This window comes from Styela clava, chromosome 3 (assembly GCF_964204865.1).
Source record: "Styela clava chromosome 3, kaStyClav1.hap1.2, whole genome shotgun sequence".
Lineage (NCBI taxonomy): Eukaryota > Metazoa > Chordata > Ascidiacea > Stolidobranchia > Styelidae > Styela > Styela clava.
Window position 1 is genome coordinate 7020845 of NC_135252.1, and position 15341 is coordinate 7036185.

The following is a 15341-nucleotide window of genomic DNA, read 5'->3' on the forward strand; positions in this document are numbered from 1 at the left end:
TTCATTTCAGGCCTTAGGCCACTTCTTCCAAAGTGTAATAATTTAGATACCATCTGCTATATTATCCATAACATTGTTTAGAACGATACAAATTATCACCTTTGAAAATAGAAGCAGAAAACCTTTTTCCAACAAAATTAACCTACTTTACGTACATTTCAGATCAATCAAGAGTGTCCCGATGCTCTCCCGGTACTTCCAGATTCTTGCAAACTCAGCAAAGAACTTGAAACATATTCAGAAGCAATGTGTGCTGTTATCAAAGAAAAACAATTCTCAGCATGTCATAGTGTTGTAGACTGGAACTTGTTCTATTATAACTGCAGGTAAAAATATACCCCTGATTTTTGTGGAAATTATTAGAAATATTTATCTTAAAAATATCTCTTGGAGACAAACCAATAATTCAAATAAACTCTCATATAAGAAATACTTCAAGAACGTAACATAAGATTGCATGGTAAGATTAACATGATATCCTTCAAACGCCAAATAAAACGCTAGTCGTCTTCACCTGTACCCCGAGGTTGAATTCAAAAATCCGTCTTGCATATATATTTGTAAATTCGAGTCAAAAAATCTATTTTTATCATTAGGTATCAAGTATTCACCTCAAGTAAGCTATTACACATACTTCAAAAAAAAATATCGCGAAGTCTAACTTTTCGCTTTCGATTTTTAGAAATGATGTATGCAGTTGTGGAACAACCCAATGGTGTGCATGTGACGCCGTCGCTGACTATGCGCGAGAATGTTCAAAGAAGGGAGTAATCGTCCAATGGAGAAATGAAAGCTATTGTCGTGAGTATTAAAAATGCTGTGTTATAGTCTATAGCTGACATGGGCAAACTACGGCCCGCGGGCCAAATCTAGCACGTTCGGTAATTCAATCTGGCCCGCCTGATGCCGTCACAACCAAACTAAAACCAAAGTTTGATGCTTTAGTTAAAAATAGCCAAAGGAATTTTTTTGAGATTGTCTTCAAATATAGTTTTGGCACGAGGCTTATTGTTTTCCACTTTTGCTTTTGTAACACTGTAAATATTGTTTGTTAAATGTTACTTTTCACGTCACTCTTACATGGCCCGCCAGTCTAGGTGGGCACAATTTTTGGCCCCTGGTTCAAAAACCTTGCCCATCCCCACTCTATAGTCATCAGTATCAGTGAACATTCATCTTCCTGTGATAAAAATTCAGATTTTTCGATTTTCGATAATATTCAACTTAACTATTATTTCAGCAATTTCCTGCCCCGATGAAATGGAATATCACGAGTGCGATTCCCTCTGTTCAACAACTTGCAGAGCTTTTGGTGACAACCCGATGGTTTGCGATTCATGTAACGAAGGTTGCTTCTGTCCCAAAGGAACATATCTTACAGAGGACCAAACTTGTGTCCCGCTTGAAAAATGTGAATGCACTTATCTTGGAGCCATCTACAAACCAGGCGAAAAACTTGATCTCAACAGCATTTCTTGGTAAGTACCAACATTGTGCAGGTTTACACCGGATGGTTGCTTCTACCCCGATCTTGTTAATAAAATGAGAATGTTTTTGTTGTATACTTTTTGCAAAACCTGGTGTTGCGATTGGCACAAGATAAATATAAGAATGACACCACCCCATTGTCTTACCGTCAGTTCATAAGTATCTGAATGAGCCTCGACAAAATCATATTTTCGTTCGTTATCACTTTATTAACTTTCTGCATTTCTGTTAAATTTTAGTGTTTGTGAAAACGGACAAATGGCTTGCCACAACAAAACAGAGGGATATTCATGCGACCCCTCTTTTGAATATTTCGATTGCCGCACTGCCGCTGCTGGTTCAACTGGACTTGCCTGCAAAACTACATGCTCAAATCCGTTCAACAATTTGTGCAATGCCGAAACAGAGCAATGTATTTCAGGATGTACTTGTCCCGTCGGATTTGTACTGGGTAACTCATTTATTTTTGAAAAAGTTATTTATGTTTACTTTCGGCGCGTTTTGAAGTGTAAGGATGCTGTTGGTCGGCATCTATCTTTATACTTTTAGTAAGGTTCGAGCTTTGTATGTTAGGGGCCACAGTTATCGAAAGTTGAATTACTGCTATCAGTTTTTGTGAGTTTCATGTAAATCATTTTTTATAACTTTGATTTCTGACCTGAAATCTGTAATTCTTACCGATTTCAAATTAGAAAATTTTACTTTTTGTGTGCCTGTCCGCCTGGCGGTCTTTGTGGTTTATAATTGCAGCAACTTTACATACATTTTTAAATTTCAGACGAGAAGACTCACGTATGTGTAGAACTTGAAAAATGCACATGCCTTCACAACGCAAAACTTTACATGCCGGGAGAGACAAGAAAGGAATTGTGCAATACTTGTACTTGTCAATCAGGTGGTTGGCAATGTACTGAATTGGCTTGCTCTGCTGAATGTTCAGCAGTTGGAGATCCTCACTATACAACGTTTGATGGTCTTAAATATGATTACCAGGTGACATTATTTGTTTCGATGAAGTGTCGAGCTTAAATTGCGATATATTAGAGGCCTATACAGTACCTAGATGAAAAAAAGGTAACCTAAATATTGGCGGATGATAATAAAGTAAAAAAGGCTGTCACATTACAAATTTAATTCTTTAGGGAAGGGCACAATGACAGATTTTTTTTGGATTTGCAGGTGACTGAATCATAAAGAAATTAGTTATTTGTTTATTGAGTCAATTAATGCCAATGAATCTATCTACTCTATGTTACCATCTTAAGTTTGAGGTCGCAAATTCAAGACTTCATCAGTCAAATTTTTAGCCTAGGCCCATCTATCAAGTCAGAATATTGAGTTGGCTTTGTTCTTCTAAACTCAGTGGAATCTTCCGCATAAACAAGTGACTAATTATGCTGAGTCTTGTTTGGGGAATTAACGTCAGTACTTAAATTCTTTTCAGGGTGCATGTGGATACACTTTAGTTCAGGATCTTTGCAACGGAAAGCTTTTCGGAAGCTTCAGAGTCGTTGTTGAGAATATTCCATGTGGCAACACCGCTGTTACTTGCACCAAATCTGTAACAGTTTACCTCTTCCACCACGCAATCCACTTCACAAAAGGGGACGGTGAACCAGTGAGAATATTTTTGTTTAATATCCTAATTGCCCAACTACAAAAGTAATTGCTAAATCATCCCTCAACCTTGGATTAGAATATTTGTTCAATCTTTTCAAAATTATAGATTTAATGTCATCATTTCTTACGTACATTTTCCATTTATGATAATCATGTTTTAGATCGTATCATACTCTAACGCAACTAACGCTGGTCTTCGTCAAACTCCTTTTGATTTTACGTATCACGTGAGACAAGGATCAATTTACTATATATTGGAAACAAACATAGGAATCTCTGTTTTGTGGAATCATGACAATGCAGTTAAAGTTCAACTGTCACCTAATTATAGTGGGGAGGTAGGTCAATATATATTATATTATTGACGTTCCCAAAGTATTTGTACGAAGATGTCGCACAACCTGAACAACTCCCAACCTGGCACACATACTATGTTCAGGTTGTGCGCCATCTTGGTACGATTACTTTGGGAGTACCAGTTTATTTGCATTTAATGGAAAAATGTTTATAACGTGGTTTGAAATTCCATCAACATTTTAGGTATGTGGTCTCTGTGGTAACTTCGATTACGACCAAAGCAATGATTTCCAGACAAGTGATGGCGATATTGTAGCAGATCCCAACGTTTTTGGCAACTCGTGGAAGGTAGGATTAAAAAAAAACATTTTATTTATAAATTTTAAATTATATATTTAATGGACGATTTATCACAAAAAGTTCTACTTCGTATTTTCTTTTCCTCACCAGTAAAATTTTTCGTTTCAAAAAACTAAAAGAAAAAACGTTTTTTTACAGTTGATTGAAACTTGTCCAGACTCCGAAGGTGAGCCCCATCCATGTGACGTTTACCCTCATCGTGCCCCATGGGCGGAAAGGAAATGTGGCATCATAACAAGCGAAGTATTCAAAGACTGTCATGCCGTCATCGATCCATCAACTTTCTACCAAAACTGCATGTATGACACATGCGGATGTGACTTTGGAGGAGATTGTGAATGCTTGTGCACTGCAGTTTCAACATATGCTCAGGTATGATGCTTTACTAATCGGAATAACAAACAAGCAAACAATTTTTTCACATAGTCAGCGGAAACAAAAAAGGGTGATAGAGTCTAAAAATGTTCAATTTTAAATCATGAGTATGAGTTACGTCAGATACATTAGGGCAGGGGTTCTCAAACTCTTGGTGTTGCGGAGCCCTTGAAAAGTTGAATATTATTCGCGGAGCCCCAAAATAAATGTTAAAATTGTTACTTTTAGATTAATATTCCTGAGCAAAGTAAAAGTACTTTACTTATTTTAAATGCTGAACCTTTTTTAATAGGGTTATAAATAAATCTAAAGTTTATACTAAAGCTGTAAATTTGACATTTGACAAACATATATATTAATAAATTAGGGGTCGAATCTTTTCCCTTTTGACATTTTTGGAAGATTTAAAAGATTTAACGTGCGCGATTTCATTTTGTTACAATCACCGATTTTTTCGTCAGCATGTCGTGTTTTAAACATCTTTACGCCGGTGTTTATTCTCCCTAAATCAAAAATTTCCCTCTGCATATACATGTATTGTTACACAATGACGACGTTAATTGCTTTTTTGTTCTCGTGGGGAATTATGAGTTCAATGTGAAAAACATGTTACCATATTATAGTCATCGGCGACGGAATGCTAAAAATAATAATTAATAAAGAGGTAAATCCACAACTCAAATTTCTTGATTGAAAAACGGCATTCTAAAATATTAAAACTGAAACTTTAAAAGGAAGATCACACGTTTTGTTTCAGCAGACTCACCTCAGATTCAAAACGCTTTTATAGACATTGTAAATCTCACAATTTGGTTTTATGTTAGGTTTTCATCGTAGTAACTGCGATATCGAAACACAGTCAATTGTGCGCGCGATGTACCTTTTTTTCTCATTCTGAAACTACCGACGCAGCCGCACGCAATCAATTGTGAGCGCGATCCGCGATGTACCTTTTTTTCATACTGAAACTACCGACGGAGCCGAATGCAATAAAATAAATTTCAATTGTCCGTATTTTGCCCAGTCATTGTGATTTTTTGAACGGCGATATCTTGCTTAAAAATAATCTCAAGGGCAAAGGAACAAATCAAGTTTGACAAATCCCGAAATCGCCAAAATACGACTCCAATTTATTTATAGTTGGCAGTTTATCACATATTTTATGTTATTTTAGAATAGTATACTTTCATTTTAGTAATCCTAATAGTAATCTCGAATCAAACGTGAGTAACGATGAGCACAATTACATTATAACGACGAGACACGTTAAATGCTCGCATCGGAAATTGGATTGAATATTTTACGCAACAGAAATCTCGTTATCCGTTTTTTTAATTGCTAAGAATGTTGCGCGGAAATTTCCGATTCCGATTTTGAACCACCTCCCTCTTAAGAATCCTGGCTACGCTCCTGCTTATAAATAATGTCATTTTTTAATTCCGCCTTTTTACCATATTTGTCAGATTTTATCAAAGCTGTTATTGCTTCTTTGAACGGTTACAAAATTTTGAGTCAGTATTTTGGAGAGTAATCGAATAGCTCGCGGAGCCCTTGGGTTTCTCTCGCGGAGCCCTGGGGCTCCGTACGGAGCACTTTGAGAACCTATGCATTAGGGTATAGATTAATTTAGATGTTCCGATATGGTGAAGAAATCGGTGAAAAAAAGATCATCGATTTTTTAAACCACCAGACTGTTTCGAGGAGTCGAGCAATTCTCTTACACATAATTAATTATTCCCATCGAGATGGCAACCGGCGTAGGGTGGTCCGAGATGCTATGCCGAGAATGTTCGTATCACTTTTCTTGGTGCACCAGCGTCAAACATTGTTCATCGAGCATAACTTTATAACTATAAGCCTCACATTCAATGCATCAATATACGGAAAATTAGGATTCAATTAACATTTTTGTACCTTCTCTTCTAGGCTTGCTCCCAAGCTGGTGTTTGTGTAACATGGCGTGACAGCGAATTCTGTCCTGTCATGTGTGAAGCTCTTGATCCTGGCTACGGAACCAGTGGTGATTATGAATGTGAATGGAAATATGAAGCTTGTGGAAATCCATGCCCGAGAACTTGCTGGAATAAAGACCCGGTTTACTGTCCATGGGAACAACTCGAAGGATGTTATGTTCAATGCAAAGACGGTAAGGAGCTGGTGATGACTTTTCTGATGACATTTTTAAAAAAATATGCGGAATGACTTTCTTAATGCGTTTGATCGGAATATTGCAAATTGCATTTTCTGTTGTTAAGCAAAGTATGTAACATAAGATTTGCTATTGGAATCGCTTTGATAGACCCTTTTCCTACAAATTTATTCAAAACAGTTTTACACATTTTATTTTAATTGCAAGTGTAAGATAAGAACGACCAAAAACCTTGCTGCACGGCGCGTTACATATATAGATACCTAAATTATTATATGGAATTTTATTGCCATTTACGCATTGTGAGCTAAGATCCAAATTTTCCATATTGTTGTAGATGAAGTATGGGACTACGTTGGTCAAAAATGCAAGCATGAGTCAGAATGTCCGGTTATTCCACCGCCACCAACAACTACAACCCCGGCTCCAACAACAACAACAACTCCGCAACCCACAACTCCGGAACCAACAGTAATACAGTTCTGTAACTGCAGAGATGCCAACGTAAGACAGAAAACAAAATCTAATAATATAGAATAGAAAATTGAGTAACCGAAATTCTACGGTATTTGGATTTGAATATCATTACCAGCAAAAATCTCAGCAATCTAGCATATCTTTAGCGGGTCAGGATTACCAATTTATAGGTATTGTTGTTGCTGTAACAGTAGGCACCATTTGACATCATTTTTAATAATACAGTTGGAAACAGCAGTTGTCACATCAACTCTCCGTTTTTATTACCACAAAACAACAGCTTATAAATAAAATAAATGACCATTAGGAAAAGGTCTTAGAATATTGCACTGTAAATATGTCTGTAATGGTGATTATAATGGAAAACTTTCAAAGCTCATGTCAATATTATCACACAGGGCAATATTTATCTACCTGGAGATTCTTGGCCTCTGAGAGGAGACTCATCACTTTGCGTTACTCTGGAATGTGTAGAAGAATCACCCGGGAAATGCATAACGAAAAGTACAGATTATAAACAAACTTGCGACTCTCAGCCCAAACCAACATGTGCTAACTATTTCCCAGCTGTTGCTGTAGATGATGGTTGTTCCTGTCACTGGGAATGCCAATGTAAGTGCATACTTCGTAAAGGGATTCGTTAGCTGAATATAGTTCTTAAATCAGGCTGAGGAGAAATTCCAATCCATTCAAATGAAGACTCCGAAGAATTTTATATTTCGGCTCAGTCGTTCGACTTCGCGAAGTTAACCTTCAGCACAGCGAGCACATTTAACCTTATTGTCTTTCTTTCTCAAGGTTATTGCTTCGGTCAAGGTGACCCACATTTCTTCACTTTTGATGGATTCTATTATCCATTCCAAGGAAACTGTACTTTTGTGTTAGCTAGAAGTTCAGGATCATCATTGACAAAGGATGTTAAACACGTTGTTGAAAGGGATTACGAAGTAAGTAAAATGTCTTTCAACTATCTCATCTACTCGCAATATCAGAGACAATTTGTTTGCATTTTGTTTCAGGGAAAACTCTATTTTTACAAACTAAAATTACCTATTTCAAATATTTAGATTTGGATGCAAAACGTGAAATGTGAAGAAGCCCCAACAACAACATGCACAAGAATGATCACATTGAAGTATAACAATACCGATCTTGAACTCATTGATGACTATACGGTAAAAGAAGACTATAGTTAGAATAGGGATTAATGTACATGGTCACAATCGCAATTTTGATGCCCAAGTCCGTAAGAGCGGCTATTGGGCTACCATACAGACGGCAGGTTCAATTTTTAGCGCAGCTACGCGACACCCAAGTTTGTATAGGTAGTAAACGAACAGATGTTATCATATCATTTTTCGAAAAGTTCTTGAAATACTTGAAAAAGCTAATTTAAATTTTCAGTCGTCTTGAAGTAAATATTCAATTAATTCCTCAATAGATTCTTATTTTCATTAGGCAATGACGTCATCGAGCATGATCTCATATTTTCCAAATACAATTTTGACCACTCTCACGTGTTCTTGAAAAAATAGTTTTTTCTTGAAATTTTGATTTTTCTAAATTATTTTCATTGCAATTGACAGTTCACCGTTAACGGTGGTCCTCCAGCTAGCGCCCAAGAGAACCTGCCAGCAACAATAAATGGAATCCTTGTTGAATTACGTGGTAGCAATTTGTTTTATGTCACGATTGAATCTATTGGACTTGTTCTGACATACACCGGCGAAGACTACAGTTGGTCACTTCGATTACCATACGGATATGCTGAGGATAACACAGAAGGGTTGTGTGGTGAGTGGGAGAAGTTTTACCTGTTCAAAATGGGTTTGTTCGGTGTTTGGACCATGATAAGTTTTATATTTTCATACGACGTTTTTTAAGCCTTACCGAAGTACCGAAATCTTTCCGGTTGGGCGTTGCCTACCCAATTCGTTAACATTCGTCAACGTTATATTAATCTAGTATCACGCCAAAAGTTACCAGAACGTCGATTCTACGCAAGAATTTCAATTTAAAATTGTTTATATTGTTAAAAAGTATTATAACTTATAACACGGATTCAGAACCAGGTTATTGAAAAATCGAATGTATCTCTGGCTTCAAAATAGATAAGGATGGTTGCATGAATTCATGAATGTTGGCGTAAGAATTTGCATGTTTTAGCTAATTGACAGATAAAAAGGATACAAATGTCTAATTCTAGGTGTTTGTAACAACGATCTGTCAGACGAACTGACTTCACGTGGGGGTGAAATTGTCACTGACATTGAGAAGTTCGGATACAGCTGGCTCGTTGCCCATAAAAGTGGAGTTTGTTACGAACCACCTCCAGTATGTTCAGACCCTCCAGCGTCAGAGTGTGACATCATTCTATCTGACATATTTGAAGTAAGTTATTGAATATCTTTAAATGAATTCAATATCTTTGGATCCATGGAAGATTTCGTACTTTATATGTACAAAGTAAGAAGGCTATAAGAATCAGACTATCTTGGTTGGTTTCTCATAGAAAGTTACTCTTCCATGGGCCAATACTCATAGCCTGATTGGCAAAAACTTGAGTATCAGTGTATATAGCCTTGATAGCCTCAGTTAATATGTGAGCATAGTCACAATTTTATTGCTAATCAAATAACGAAAAAACATAACTATATTTTCTATTATAATTTGCGCTTGTTTTCCACGTCGAAAAGTAGCAATGTTTATATTCTAACAGTACCTACGGACAAATGAAAACTAACAAAATTACCTAATTGTCGATCTTGCTACCATCAAAATACGTGGATTTTGTTCGGATTTGTAAAATCTGAATCTGATTATTTTATTTTCGTTTCCAGGCATGTCATCCACTTGTCGACCCAGAAAAATTCCACAAAATTTGTCAATTTGACACGAAATGTGGCAAATACAGTTATTGCGAGGCAATTTACGGCTATGCAAGAATTTGCCAAGTGGAAGGAGCGTGCATTGACTGGAGAAATGCCGACTTCTGTCGTAAGTACAAGTACACAAGGAATTTTCCTTGTTGGTCACGACGTATATACCAATGGGAGGTTTTGTTTCATTGTTAAATTATATCTACTAGTGGGCTAATTCATATCAAATTTTCAAAACTTGAAGATGCAAAATTCGCTTTAAGTATATTGCTATTTATTTTTCAAAGTTTCTCGCGGGTCCAATATTTTAGCCCAGGTCTTGCTGGTTATTACAATCCACTTTCGTATACCATTTGTCTGAAATTTTGCGGTATTTATATAAATCATTTTACTTTTGCGTCTTTCTATTTGAGTATTTTTCTCTTTTTTACTATAACGTTAACAAAATATTCCCTACTAGAACTAATCTTTGTTCTTCCTGCATTCAGCGTTTGAATGCGAAGAGGATTTCGTATACCAAGCCTGTAGACCCGGGTGTGACTATACATGCGCTGAATTCAATCAAGGAGTGGAATGCGTAGACGGAGAAGTTATTGAAGGATGTTTCTGTCCCCCAGATCAGGTTCTTTCCAACGGAAAATGTGAACCTACCACTAATTGCACTAACTGTATTGATGATAATGGAGATATATATGAGGTTGGTAACAAAACAATTCATCGTGATGGTGGTAAACATAGGTGATTGGCTCAGCCATCCATGTTGAAATGATGCCGTGGATCTGAACGTAGAATCGCTTATTTTAAGCCTCAAATTAGTCATTTGACAATCATGTTCATATATTTTAACATGCCTCTCTTGTTTGTATATACAGTAAAAGTAATATGACTATGCAATAGCAAATAAGACTTACTGATATACCGTAGCGAGATGTATCCCGTTTTGTCACGTGCATAATTTTCGTTTTAGTGTAGGTAGTGCCGCCACCTTCTCTATGTCAAGTTCTCCTTTTCTTACATTGTACTGAAGTATGCATACTTTTCATTAGTACGGTGAATCATTCATTCCACCTGGAGACACATGCACTGTATGTACCTGCATGAACGAACAACAATTTGCGTGCAATCCAATTGCATGTTCACCGGATTGGAGTCCGGAAAAACCGGAATGTTCATCATGTCATGTTGTACAGCAAGTTGTCGGAAGTGATCCATGCTGTCCTGAGTATGAATGCGGTAAGATTACCTTGAAAAAAGCATAAAGCACTAACTTATAATATAGAAACAGTCTCCACTCATCGCTGTTTTGTGTATTTACATCAAAAATATAGCTAGCCAGTAGTCATTACGGAATATTTTATTTCTAGTTACGAACAGACGTGTTTGAGTAGAAAGTTATCCGACATTTAACCAAAACAATTGTCGATTCAAAAAAATACCATTAATTAAAATACTAAATCTGTAAAACATGATCAACATATCGAAGTAGATGAAACATTAATAATAATTGCTCATAGTAAATCTCCCCAAAATTCCTTTCCTTCTATAATCCTTCTAAATATATTTCCTTCTCCTTAAAACTCTTAACAGTACTATTGATTAGGCAACATTAAATCGACTATTCGGTCTCCTTCATATAGTTTGCAATTATGCAAGCGGACAAGGAACAGGGGAATGTGCCGCCGCTTTTATACCAACTTGTTCATCACCCGGCTATGTAGCTGACATAGTAAATCAAGGAGAATGTATTCCACAATATGATTGCGTTTGCAACACTGATGTCAAAAATTGCCCGGAAGCGCCCACATGCGAGGACAATAAATATTTACATACGGAAGTGGGAGATTGCTGCCCAACTTATGAATGCAGTGAGTATAGTTTGGTGAAGAAAATATCAAGCAGGGAAAATTGATCAAGTGTTCTATTCTAAAACGCTTTCCCCGTCGTTCGAGTCAAGGCTTTTACAACCATCCAGTCAATCCCGAATACGTTTTTGTTCAAGAAAAATGCTAGCCTCCTCCCGTTGGATAAATTTTAACTACTGGTCTGTTATAATTTCCTCCACCCCTCTATTCCATTTGTATGGAACCGGTGCATTATCCTCAAAATGAGCCCTATTATCGCCCTTCTTCTCCTCCGGTACAAATATCATAGTCTCATCCCAAACACTAATCAAACCGTGTTTACCTAATTCCGTATAAATAAAGTCTCTGACGGTTGGTCACACGGCGCAAAATCTCTTAGTCCTTCAGTGAAGCAGCATCTAGTACTCGATAAGATACCACCACTATACGACATTGCTTCTAGATTCTCAAAATGTCCGGTAATTTTTAGAACATTACGCATAAAAAGTTTCAGTACCAAATCGAACTATCATGTTTATAAGTAGAATAAAGGCCTTAAATATATTAAATAATTTAGGATGTAAAACTTGTCCACATGATGGTGTATGGTGTGATGTTTGCGAAAACAAGGTTGTCACCTACGATGACTGTGGATGCAGCGCTACTACATGTAACATAAAGGGAATTTGCTATTACAATGGAACGGCATATGAGGTATTTTTTGTGTTAAATGCAATGCAATGCATCCAATTTCAGGATGCAATGTTATGAGTAACTTTCATTTTAAATGTCCGTGAAATATCACTCAATAATATTTATTATTCTTCAATAATAATTCTTTTTGGGTATTTTCTACAAGTTTGCACCTAGTGTTGATTTTCAATTTAATCTTGACTTTAACAAAACCCGAACCGATCTTGAAAATTGTAGAAGTATCGATAAAAGAGCAATTCATGCAAACTTCAAACAGGGATGGCGCTTGCTACGCAACCAAAAGTATTAGATTTCACCTGACTGATTTGTCAACCTGACTAATCTTAAATTTTGTTTAGCCTGGTGATGAGTACTGGATAGACCCATGTCAACACTGCACATGTCATGCGACTGAACCAAACGAGAGGGGTTGTTACCACGCTGACTGTGTTTTAATGGCATGTGCCGCATACTGTCCACCATGTCATGAAAGGGTCATAAATACAGGAGAATGCTGCGGAACTTGTGTAAAAACTTCTTGCTCCGTAGATGGGCCGGACGGTGAAGCGCAATGCGTCGATGTAAGTGAATATATATTGTTATAAAAGCGTTCATTTTTGTTTATTTTGGATAGTTATTATGTTACAACTCCTAAATAATTTGGAGACCGACAATCATGTTGGTCCGGCGTCAAAAGTCGGTTTCATAGAGTACAGAACTGTTTTGATTCTGAATGGACACACGGGCACCGGGCCTTATAAGAAATTTTACATTCACAAATTACATCAATACGTGAATAACAATTTTTAATGCATTTACTGATTAGACTTCAGTGCCTATCACCCTTCCAATATCAATCGAATTGAATGTAGGATTTTCTAAGATTGAACCATATTTGAATCACATTTTCTGATTTCGTGTGTGTTTCTTACGCTGTTGTGCGACGGCGACTCAAATAATTTGAGCAATCGATTTAAATACTACAGATTGGAGATGGCTGGGAAGATATGGACACTTGTTCATCACATATCTGCGTTGCTGATAATAAAGGCGAACCGGTCGTTATAGAGCGTCCAATGGATTGTCCTGCTCTCATTATGCCAAGCTGTGGTCCATGTTACGAAGTCAAAGTCACTACTGAAGACTGTTGTCAAACGGCTCATTGTGTAAAATCAGCAGTATGTTGTAGCTTGGATGGCACAACAGTAAAACAGGTAAGTAATTTATATTATCGTAACGACCTAATATTAACGAGTTAACGAGTAGTACTAGAGCTAGGTGTCTCTGACGACTAAATCTTTATTGGAAAGACTGTAGGCTATAGGGTAAAACAATTCACTTGTTGATGTGAGTTCAAGGCTTCATGACTTTAATGAGATTGATGATTAGTCCCTATCAACATAGGCAGAAAAAAATCCTCGAACTCATTCAACGTAATACCTATTTATAAAGGAACCTGTAATTTTTTAAATTTTAGCAAGGAGAATCATGGCCACCAAATCTTTGTACAACGTGCACTTGCACATCAGCCGTTAACCACACATCCGGTTTTCATATCGTTAACTGTGAGAAGAAAGAATGCCAGAATTTTGACGAATCTCTATGTGAGGGAACTATAGTACCAACAGAAGATGGCTGCTGCAAGAAATGTGATAACAAGTGCATAGACGCAAACGGAGGCACTTACGATGTACGTATTTGTTTTAAATTTGTTTTGGAGAAATTGACTAGATTTTCAAAATTTTCTAGGTGGTATTTTCAAATCCTGAATTCATTCGCAGTTTTCAAACGAATATTTCCAATGTTTAGAGTGAATGGAAGAGGTTCTACGTTTTTTCACGTAAAAGATGGAAACAAAACTAATTTTGCTATTAAGGCAATATCCAATTAGGTTTGCTTTCCGACATTTCAATCTCCCCGGGGAGTAAATTGGTTTTGTTATTTGTAAAATACAGTTAGGAATAGAGGTGGATACGTGTTTCCTATTACAATTCGAATACCCTATGTAAATATTATTTTTTCATAAAACTAATTAGGGTCATGAATTTATTTAGTATGGTGAAGTTTTCTATCCGGAACCTTGTAAAGTCTGTTCATGTGTGCAAGGCAACGAAATAAAATGCAACAACGTAGCCTGTAATAGTACTACTGGTGGAAAAGTACCGGAGTGCGGCCCATGTCAAGTAGCAACTAGAATTCCAGAATCGGATCCTTGCTGTCCTGAATATAAATGCAGTATGTATTTATTTATTTTTCTAAATAAACTATAGTAATATGCAGTAATACACAGTTTATATCAGTTAGCTCAACTAGGAAACAGGTTACAAGTCTTTTGTATAGTATCTTGGAGAAATTTCATCTCAGAGAACGTAGTTAATTTGCTAAATTACCCGTTTGCTGAATTTAGTATGCAAAGGATAAGCTTACTTTTTACTTGTAAATCTGTACCTAATCATTAACGTAAGATTATTCTTAGCTGCTATGCGCTATCAGACCGCAATTTCACATATACATAGTTGATAATGTTTACGTTATTCACTGTATGTATTCTCAAAAATTGAATTAAAAAAATTTTCAGCGTGCAACTACGAGCTCGGAAAAGGAGAAAGTGAGAATTGTCCAGCAGTCGAAATACCAACCTGTGAAGTTGGTTTTGCACCAATTCTAACCAACCCAACCGATTGTATACCGATTTACGAATGCACATGCAATCCCGATAAGAATCCATGCCCTGCTGCCCCGACTTGTACTCACTTACAGCATTTGGTGACTGACGAATCAGGATGTTGTCCTAAATATAAATGTGGTGAGTTTTTATTATTGTATATTAGATAGGATTTCGATGATATAAGTAATCATTCCGTAAATATAATCTATTCAAAGCAACTAATATTCCTAAACGCCATGCAAAATTTTGTTTATTGCTAAAATAAATCTTTCGAACTGTCATTAAAACCGCAAGAAACAGATGTACCCAATCCCTAAATTTTATGATCCGGATAGGTGGCGGAAGAGAATTGTTATATTTTTCAAAACGACGGAATGTGACCTAGTTCTACACTTGCACGTACCCTGTGTGAACAGTGTTTTTTTAATGAAATCTCTTTACTATCAAGATTAATGAATCCGGGATCGAAAGTCATCTACACTATTATACTATTA

At 36.6% G+C, this 15341-nt stretch overlaps 1 protein-coding gene across 5 annotated transcripts in view; it reads left to right on the forward strand.

Annotated features, from left to right (window-relative positions):
• LOC120343047 (mucin-5B-like) overlaps window positions 1-15341 on the forward strand; it is a 33467-nt gene that overhangs the window by 11649 nt on the left and 6477 nt on the right. For all 5 annotated transcript variants that reach the window (XM_039412115.2, XM_039412118.2, XM_078110957.1 and 2 more), the window contains 26 exons: window positions 163-326; window positions 683-801; window positions 1241-1478; window positions 1728-1939; window positions 2267-2481; window positions 2933-3106; window positions 3270-3446; window positions 3649-3753; window positions 3904-4137; window positions 6067-6286; window positions 6627-6793; window positions 7165-7378; window positions 7565-7713; window positions 7834-7941; window positions 8353-8560; window positions 8973-9157; window positions 9607-9763; window positions 10134-10342; window positions 10692-10878; window positions 11283-11510; window positions 12064-12200; window positions 12539-12760; window positions 13166-13393; window positions 13657-13869; window positions 14234-14414; window positions 14758-14985. In XM_039412115.2, coding sequence (XP_039268049.2) covers window positions 163-326; window positions 683-801; window positions 1241-1478; window positions 1728-1939; window positions 2267-2481; window positions 2933-3106; window positions 3270-3446; window positions 3649-3753; window positions 3904-4137; window positions 6067-6286; window positions 6627-6793; window positions 7165-7378; window positions 7565-7713; window positions 7834-7941; window positions 8353-8560; window positions 8973-9157; window positions 9607-9763; window positions 10134-10342; window positions 10692-10878; window positions 11283-11510; window positions 12064-12200; window positions 12539-12760; window positions 13166-13393; window positions 13657-13869; window positions 14234-14414; window positions 14758-14985 — 4879 coding nt within the window. The remainder of the gene's footprint in view (window positions 1-162; window positions 327-682; window positions 802-1240; window positions 1479-1727; window positions 1940-2266; window positions 2482-2932; window positions 3107-3269; window positions 3447-3648; window positions 3754-3903; window positions 4138-6066; window positions 6287-6626; window positions 6794-7164; window positions 7379-7564; window positions 7714-7833; window positions 7942-8352; window positions 8561-8972; window positions 9158-9606; window positions 9764-10133; window positions 10343-10691; window positions 10879-11282; window positions 11511-12063; window positions 12201-12538; window positions 12761-13165; window positions 13394-13656; window positions 13870-14233; window positions 14415-14757; window positions 14986-15341) is intronic.